The sequence below is a fragment of the Colias eurytheme genome, chromosome 9 (assembly GCF_061535395.1).
Source record: "Colias eurytheme isolate Ceu_HAF_F1 chromosome 9, ilColEury1 Martin Lab GWU primary, whole genome shotgun sequence".
Taxonomy (NCBI): Eukaryota; Metazoa; Arthropoda; class Insecta; order Lepidoptera; family Pieridae; genus Colias; species Colias eurytheme.
Genome location: NC_142988.1, coordinates 1,414,183 through 1,424,385, shown reverse-complemented (window position 1 = coordinate 1,424,385; position 10,203 = coordinate 1,414,183). Strand labels below are relative to the sequence as shown.

General features: G+C 33.6%; 1 protein-coding gene across 1 annotated transcript; it reads left to right on the top strand.

The window, feature by feature from the left end:
- The first annotated feature begins 441 nt into the window (after positions 1-441).
- On the top strand, positions 442-9,711 carry LOC149905578 (cilia- and flagella-associated protein 251-like). The gene is made up of 17 exons (XM_090105073.1): positions 442-597; positions 1,129-1,275; positions 1,578-1,836; positions 2,051-2,166; positions 3,031-3,311; positions 3,738-3,889; positions 5,274-5,382; positions 5,668-5,861; positions 6,163-6,314; positions 6,549-6,778; positions 7,108-7,219; positions 7,503-7,724; positions 7,934-8,025; positions 8,271-8,505; positions 8,750-8,972; positions 9,264-9,373; positions 9,583-9,711. Exons 1-17 carry the CDS (start codon positions 442-444, stop codon positions 9,709-9,711), a joined length of 2,919 nt encoding a protein of 972 aa, XP_089961199.1.
- Positions 9,712-10,203: the final 492 nt, after the last annotated feature.

The window sequence follows — 10,203 nt, the reverse complement described above, 5'->3', positions numbered from 1 at the left end:
ATCATATTCGTGGACAGCACACAGCAAGCTGATACGAATTCCTTACATAAGTCATGAATAATAATAATTATATGCGTATATATCTAGCTAGATAGCAAAGTCGATACTAATGGCTATTTATAAATCGTATTAATATTACATATCCATCAAAAACAACCTATTTTACCTATTTACAGAAAGTAAAAGGCTACAAAAATCCTAAGCAAAAATCTCTACCACGAACTATTTATTGTATGTAATTAATTTATAATAGAACCTATTTTAAACATTAACAATTACCCATGACATAATTGACACAAGTTGAAAGTTCTGAGAAATCTGTGCGATAAATAAATAATTATAATATATAAATCATTTCGATTTATCTAATAAACCAAGAAGATTAAAAGATCTACATATCGTTCTAGTTCTTAGTAGGTAACCTAACAGTAGGCATTTATAATGCAAGCTTCAAAATCTCTAGAAAAGTTCCACTCCCTCCCAAACATAAGATCTGGAATGAGTGAGGGAGACCTGCGGAAGTTTTATAGTCTATCCCTATCACAGTTCAGGAAGCATGCTGAATTTGGAGATTACAACTATAAACCTACACCTTTTGTATGAATTATTTTAGTATTCAGTATAGTAAAGTAGAATCTCTTTCTTCATATTAATTGATAGAGTATATAAATACGACACAAACAAACATTCTTAAAATATATAACTACTAGAGGTCCACCCCGGCTTCGCCCGTGGTACATATTTCGCAATAAAAGGTAGCCTATGTCCTTTCTCGGGTATCAAAATATCTCCATACCAAATTTCATGCAAATTGGTTCAGTAGTTTAGGCGTGATTGAGTAACAGACAGGCAGACAGAGTTACTTTCGCATTTATAATATTAGTATGGATTACATGTAGGTATCAAAATATTCTCTTGTAGAAGAGTAACAAATAGTTAAAGGTTAACACAGCATGCGTGCAGTAATGCTACTTCAATAGTCACTAGAGCCTAACCTAACCTGTAACCATAAAAATATTTAAATAACTGAAATGGTTCGATCGAAACCGAGACTTTAAATAACACATATACTTATATCATTTACACTTCTACCCAATGTTTCGATTTTACATCATTCTACTTACCTAGAACCTTCGCTGGATATATGGATACAAACACAAAGCTGGTGTGATCAACCTCAATGATAAGGACCGTACTGAAGTGTTTTACGCAGCCGGTAACTGTGGTGTTGTCTATGATTGGAGCAAGGAACAAATGAGGATTTTGCAAGGGCACGTAAGTATCCCTTTATCCATAAACTATTGTTATATTTAAACATAGAAAATTAAGAAATATTTAAGCATTATCGACATACAAAGAGAGTCGCTTTAGTAACGACTTACGCCCACAGATAACAGAATAGATCTCTATGCTTACGCCGTTAAATATCTGAAGAAAAACCGTACAGATTTTCCTGATATTTAATTTGTTAGAATAAAACCACCTGAATAAGATAAGACACACTCAAACACAAGACTTCTTTCGCCTCTGATCTGTCCTTCCTTTTTCCCTTATAAAAAGTAGGCAAAAATCCACAGAGACACGTAGTCACGCACTTAGCAGCAGATGCGCAAGGAAAATGGCTGGTCACGGGCGACTCAGGGCCTGAGGACGTCATCATTATTTGGGACAGCAACGACTACTTCCCGCAGAGGACCCTCTTCAACCCACATGGAACGAGTAAATTAGCTAAAATAGCTTTGAGCGCTGATGCGAAGTTTCTCTTGACGTTAGGATATCACGATCAGGCTATGTTGTATTGGTGGATTTGGTCCTTTGGTCTCGATGTTCCGCATGGTAAGTTTTGTGTAACATGGTAAGATTATTATGGAATTTGTTTAAATAAAAAATCTTTTATGATACAAATATGATGGATTGATAATACAGAAAACAGAAGTACATATTACATAACTTAGTAGTATTTTTCTCTTTGGTTCGTAAAATTATTGAATTCATTTTAAAATAAATGCTACAAAAATAGATATAGTTAAGACGAAATTATTTATTTCAGCAATGTTAGAAGTAGAAATTCCTCGGGGTGGCGTTATAGACATGAGTTTCAATCCCAATAATAGTCAACAATTTTTGCTTCTCACCAAATATGATATTTGGATCGGAGTATCTCAGGTATTTCATTTCGATTAATACCCACAGATGTCACCATATTATGTAAGAATAGTTTAGACTTTTTTATTGTGACTGTGAAATAATAGACAAAAAAAAATTGTGTGGTTTTATGAAACCACGGTAAAAGTGAAACTTTCCGAACACTGCTTTATACCTACTCGGCAGCCGACCGTCACGCGACATGCACTACACAGACCAAAAAGTTTTAGACGATGTAATAAAAGTTTCACTTTAATAATAATTTGTAATAAAATAATTTTGCGACTTTAAACTGAGATGTAACCAATCCTACCTTTCAAGTTGAATCAAACTTCACACGGGGTGCAAATCAAATTTAAAATCGGTTCAGTAGTTTTTGAGTCCGTCGCGGACGAACAAAGTGACACGTACTTTTTATATATTAAAAGTTTTTTTTATAAGCTAAATTATTTACAAATGTCAATTATGTAAAAAAGTATAGATGTAAAACACATACACAACACAACATGTACTTACTTATGTGTTTTACATCTATAAATTTACTTTATTATCACAACAATCGGACCTCATTTGTGTTTTATTGTTCTTATCACGCTTGACATTGAATATATATTATCGACGCCACCTGCATTGTTTTATAGTTATCTTTTTATATTTTAAGTATTTAATGCATCTTGAGTAGATAATATACACAATCTGAAATATGCCTACAGATATCGATTTTTGTTGAAACTAGCTTCAATCCTTGTCTTCCACATCTTAAGCAGTAGGAATCTCACAAAGATTATTTGAAGTCTTTTCTATCTGAAAAACCTAATAATTTAACTTTTTAAGTATTTGCGAACAGAATATATCTTATACGACTCTATATATCTTCGTTTGCAGAAAGTATTCGTAATCGAAAGAGGGCTTCTAAAAGAGACCGATGATTACGAACTAAAAATACGATTACCAGTTCGGAAGACCACGCCTGATGTTGGCAAACTGACCTGCTTTACGTTCACCAAGTCCCAAGTTATTGTTGGCTCCAGTCGTGGAGCTGTTCTTTTATATGGGTATACGATAGGTCTTCAGGAGAAGGTGGATATGGATTACGAGGGCCTGAGATTCATTAAGACGTTGAGAGTGGAGAGTAAGAAGATTAACGTCATCAAGAGTGTTGATGGGTGTGTTGAAATGTATAAATTCTATTAAAAATAATATTTGAGAAGGTCCTGTAGTTAATTTGAATTTAGTTATTTTTGGTGAATTTACTGGGTTGACTGTAGGTATAAAACGTACGGACAACTTTAATATGAACAATATTTCCCTATAAAATAAGTCGATGTAGGTATGTCATGTATGATGTGTCTCTACAACGCATTAATTATTATTATTAACTTTACATTGATAGAGCAATCAATTATTAAAGATAATATCAATAATAATCGTTTCAGTTTTTATCTGCTAAATTATACACATAGGTAATTTAATAGGTACCTACACCACTGAAGGATAAGCCCGTTTAGGTTATAGCCTTCTCGCCAAAACTTTTTCAAAGCCAAGTTTTGGCGGGAAAATAAAATTTTATAATAAATAAATGATTTCTTCAGGGTGATAGTAACCGGCAATGACATTGGAGAAATACGTTTCTACGACGAGCAAATGATGTTGCTGTACTGGGTCCACGGGTTCCAAGTGGACTCCGTGAGAGGCATCAGCTTTGACCTCATCAAGAGAAGCTACAAAATTATAGATCCGAAATGTTAGTGAACCTTTATAAATATGAAAAGTCATTTATAATAGATTATGTTGTTAGGGAAATATTTCTCAATGTTTTTCAGTGTGGTAAAGTAATATTTATGGTCAACATCGTGATAATAGGCAATTGGCGATTAAATCGTAAATTCCGATCGTAAATCATTCATTTGTAAATAAGGAAACTATTCAACAACTCGCCTATATACAAGTCTAGAACGTTATTTTTATTGAAAGTAAAGTATAGCTATACTAATATTATAGAGAGGAAAGGTTTGTATGTATGTATGGTTTTCACGCATAAACTACTGAACCGATTATAATGAAAGTTAGCACACATATAGAGGGTAACTTGGATTAACACATAGGATGGGTTTTATCCCGGAAATCCCACGGGAACGGGAACTATGCGGGTTTTTCTTTGAAAACGCGGGCGAAGCCGCAGGCGGAAAGCTAGTAAATAATAAGTAGGTACTTATACGTAGCATGATCATGAGGCATTTTGCAGTGCTTTTTATATGATGCTATATATTCCAGATATTCTAAATTCTAATAAAACAAATTACAATCCAATCTAAGGCAACAAGGAGTGTCCCTGTTTCGAGAAGGTGAACCCAGGTGTAGATCCAGAAACTGGGTTACGACGGCAGAAGCTGATGAAGACAGCCATACCCTCGGATGCTACTACTGCCAATAAGCCCTTTTTGGTCAGAGATTTTATTCTATGTAAGTTGGAGATTCTACTGAGCTCGTGATTTTTATCTGTACCTATGCATTTTTCTGAATAATTGATTTGGAAAATTAAAAATTAAGGTTTTCGTAATATGACAACGAAGGTAACGAAAATCAATACTGAACATTAAAATATGGAATAAATCGTTGATATCGTTGTTATTGTTTGTTGCAATAAATATAATAATGTAACATGTAGGTATCATTGATAACAATTATATTATGCTTATTGGACATTCCAATGAATAATTCTCTGTGTTTGGTTAATTTTATATATCTATTATTATAACTGAAATCCCACTTTTTTCCTATTTTATAACAGTCGGCGGTTCTAAAAATATTGGTCAATATACCTATTTACGTTTCAAATATAGTTAGGACTTAGGCAACTAACTATATTTTTTTTTTACAATTATATTTTTAGCGCGTAAATATTCATTATATTATAATGAAGTTATATTCATTACATAATTAATAAATCATATAATAAGGTAAAAATTATATTATTTCCAAATATAAACAGTAAGTTAAGACTATGAAAAGTGTGTCCTAGCCAAGGTTAGATAAAAATGAATGCATCGGATTATCACTAAGATAAGGATTATTATTTGTTTTCATCAGATATGCCAGTATTGTATACTTAATTTATTTGTCAACAGGCACAAACAACGAGGGAGTCGCATTCGTGGATTTTACATCGGAATCTCTGTTGACTATCTTGGATAATAAAATAATGCACGCTCTAACACTTACGGTCCACCCTGAAAAGTTATTATATTTCTTTATAAAATATCAATAATCACACACACGTACCTACGTAGGTCTTCATCAAAGAAGAGAGAGTCGTTGTATTAAAGATTGCTAGCTTTTCCCCGCGGCTTTTGTCGCATTCGAATTATAAATGCATTAACAATTCTCGTTTCCAATTGAAGACGCACGAATCTTTTCTTTAAAATCATTCTGGCCATTAAAGAATTCAGTGATAATTATGCACACCCACAGCAGCAATATAAACATAAATTTTATCAACTTTCAATAACAGACATTTTTTAGACCCTATTTCTGTGTGGGCTACACGGGCGGTCTACTGGAGCTCCACAATTACCAACAGCACAAGTTGTTTGCAAGGCTGGATTTGCGCGATAAATTCAAAGTTATCACACCCCCCAACGATGATTCGATTAAGGGGGATTATGAAGTGACGTTTCCAGTACTTTCTGTCACCTGCCTTAAGTATTCTCCTTCAGGTGTATCAATATACCTTTAAATACCAGAAAATAGATTAAAAATTTGCATGATATTGAAGTAGACAACTATTGTGAACTATGTCTTTGTAATAAGGTATTCTACATTTGTTTACTTAATTTGCTTCCGGCTTCTTTATTTCTTAGTTAAACTGCGAAGAACCGGAGTTCCCCATGTTTTTCTATTCTCCTAAATTTTCTTCAAATTATCACTTTTTAATATCAAGTCTATCAGCAATCAAACTCTCTACATTGGAATTTATGAAGTTGTAAAGTATTTATTGACGCTTTTTATAAATTGAAGGTTTACATTTGGCGTGTGGTCTTGATACTGGTGAGCTACTCTTTCTGGATCCAGTCACAATCGATATTTTGACGGAGACACCATTCAGGGACACGAGTCACGCTGTAAAGGAAATAAGTTACAGTCCCAATTCATTGACCCTGGCGTTTTCTGTATGTTTTCCATTTGTATTGGATTTTAAACGGAAATTGACTTGAACTTAAACTGACTCCACCTGCATTGAAATAGACTTCTATCAAATTAAACATTTTTTATTAACAAAATGAATTGTAATTTATAAGAATCTTTTATTCAACCTTGAGTCTTAAATTGCAAAAGAAACAGAAAAAATCTTTGCAAAGAAACTTTATTTATACACCTTTTCTATTTCTCCTGCAATATTTCAGGATTCAGGCAGAACAGTTTGCGTCTATAAGTACGATTGTATCAATCTCGAGTGGCATTTCATTGGCAAGCATAGAGCCCACTATAAGGACATCACCACACTCTTCTTTCTACCACAGAAGAATGATAACGGAGAGTATAAGCTGGTATCTCTTGGTACTGATAGAATGATGGTGGAGTACGATATAGGGGAGAGTTCTGAGGAGTACCTGGAAGTACTTAGTTTGGATAGGTGATTTTTATGTGAAATTTTAACTTAATGTTCCCATAAACTCCAGAAAATTCACTTTGTATGTTATAAGATTCAAACAAAGTGGAGTTTTGGATATCGGAATATTTATAGTACATTACCTGGAAATTAGTTATTTTTACCTACATAATTATTTACTTTAAAATAAAATATTTAAATGCGACGTTGGTTTTACAAATCCTTTAGTATCATGCTGCTTATATTTCTCGTTATAAATGAAATTATAAAAAACATGTAAACACAATAATAATCAATAATATCTTTTTGATATCAACGCGAATGGACAAAAGATAAACAATTATTTACTACAGGTTCGATCAGACCGCGGTTCCTTTGGCTGGGATCCCGTGGCCGACTCCAGCGGACATAGACGCAGAGAACTACCGAGCGGACATACCAATGATCCTTGTGGCTAATGATGAGGTTAATCCATTGAATCATAAAATTACCTGGGGTTACTATTTTCAATGTGGGAAAGTGATGGCGAGAATGGCAGTTGTTTTTAAAAAATATATTTTTACATCCTTCTTTACAGTTTTAATTAAATTAAAGTACTGTAGTATCTGTGTGTTTATTTAAGATCTCTTATCTTAATTTACTCAGCGTATATCATACATAATAAATGCATTTTAGTTGATGCTCTTGAAAAGAATAAAATAAATAAAAACCTTACATATCAAGACAAGATAAACAATGATTATTTTAGCACAAATACAAGATAGTAAACTACGCAACAACAATGACTTTATCAACAATACTGGGGCCACGTTTTGAACACCCTGTATGTAAAATGCAACTGATTACGAAAAGTGGTGAAGATGAAGAGAAATATCTGCTTTTTGCTACGAAGAATGTCATCGGCTTACAGAAAATGCCGCTAGATGGCAACCCGTGGAAACATATAGGACTACTAGGACATCCTGTACAAGTAATTATTATTAATGCTTAGCTTATTGTAAAGATACCCATCTGATAATTACTTTAAAATAGATAGTTAGACAATAGATAATCCATATATTTTCTTGAATTAAGGAGGAATGATATTAATATACCTATAATCTGTAGAAAAACATTCCATCAACAATAATTAAAGATAATGTGTAACTATTAAATAATATGAGTATTTTTTTATTCAAGGTAACAGGCATGTGTTACCGCGAAGATTCGGGTACGCTGTTCACAATAGGTGCCAAGGATACATGCGTTTACCAGTGGGCGGCAAATTACAGGTCAGATACAACAAACCTCCTTTTTTCCTGTCCTTACCTTTCTCCTTTTTTATTTGGATACCTAGCTATTCTTAAATGTAAAATCATTTGTAAGTTTAGAATGGCAAATTATCCTTTGATTGTTAGAGCAAAAATAAATCGAGCAAGATGACCAAAAAGAGCTGGGTCAATTCCTAGTGCACTAATTAGAAATTAGTATGTACCTATGTAATAGTCGGTTGTCGTGACAGCTTAAATTTTTACAGGGCGGTAGAACTAACAACAAAGCAGGGCGGCGAGGACCTCGACCCGTACTACTGTCTCATAGAAAACGGCAGACCTGGCTGGCTCTTCCATGAGATTCGAGATCTATTCTACTACATTCAGATACTATGCCAGGGCACTTTTTCTCCAGCAATGAGACGCGTTAAGGACTACATTCCTATTGACTCTTTGCCAGATCTGATGAGAGCGTTGGGATACTTCCCGTCTGAATATGAAGTAAGGATATTGTGAATTTTCAGGCATTAGATTAGAAAAATGAGCATTCGCACAGCGCACTATGCTACTTTCTAACAATATTTGTCTGAAAAATTTGTTCTTTATTTACCTACTAGATCTACTGCCCAGACCCCAGTGACCCACTTAAATCGACTCTATCCTTATTATGGTATCTAGGAATTCGGTATGACTTGAAAATATTTAGAACGAATAGAACGTATTCTCATTAAATTTGTTCCCTCAGGTTGAAAATCTCCTAATAGAAGCGAAATACAAAGTCTACCAACGTGCTCCCTCATTGGAGATAGACTTTGAAGAGTTCGTCAAACTATACCTCAACCACCGGCCAGCGTTTCCCGACACTTACAAAAAAATCAAAAACGCATTTAGGTACTTCGCTACGCCGAACCATGAGAATGAGTTTGTTATATTTCAAGAGGATTTCGTGCAAATGTTGAGCCAGAATGGTAAGCTGTGCTGTGCCTAAGATTTGTATTTACAGTTTTAGTGTGGTTTTAGCTCAGTTGCATTCAGAAGTTGCACAATTTTAACTGAAATGCATGCATTCGATATTGGTGTCGCGGATACTACATTTATATCTTATTGCCCATAAAACCTGGGGTATTTTCATTGAAAGTATTTGATCTGTATCTGTGAATCCATTTGCCTGTGTCTCATAATTATTTTTAGGCTTAAAAATACGTATTCATGTAATAAATTAAATTTTTATTGTTAAAAAAGAAGTTATTTACTAACAGGAGAGCATTTTTCCCGCGAACTATCATGGTATCTGTTGTCTATTCTCTATGGACAATCGTTTGATGATCGGGCAGCGATGAATGAGGAAGATTTTTCGTTTATGCCAGAGGTAATAAATTCTTACATAATAATTAACACATTACAAATTTATATTTAATTTAACTCTATCGGTTCCTTACCGAAGTTGCAATTTTATAAATATTAACGGTCTATAATTTTTATCAGAGGTTCTTTTCAAAATGCTAAGTATTTTTTTTTTGTAAAGTTAATATGACTCCCAAATACGAGTATTACTCCCAATTTCGCCTTACATTTCAGGAAATAACTTTGAGTGAACTGTTAACAAATATAATCGGAGTTGAGGACATAGATAATATTTTGGAGTTCTCAACAAAAGATTCAATTCCTTCACAAATTACCGCTTCTTCGGACACTGAAGACGCTTGAGTTTTAATGTTATCTTATTTATAAATAAACTAGAGGTCCGACCCGGCTTCACCCGTGGTACATGTTTATATTTTCTTTCCTTAAGAACGTACTTCAAGGAATATTAAGAATTATCGAAATCGGTCCACCCGTTCACGCGTGATGCCGTGACCAAGGAAAACGGGTTTCATTTTAATATATATACTTACCTACATGTAGTATATTATTATTAGTCTGTGGTATTAGGTATGTACATTGATTAATTTAAATACATTAAATCCACCGTTCTAAAAAAATCCTAGGCTACTGTACAAACTAGTATTTCAAATAGTTTTTCTTTTTGTTATTAAATACAACAATTATTTTATTACAGTACCTATCAAGTTTACAAAACTACGAGGACAGAAAAAAAACTTTAATGCGGTTTTCGTCTCCGAGACTTTCGATTTATAATACTTGTAGTCTAAAATATATTTTGAATTTTGACAACTAAAACATTGCAATGTACAGTAC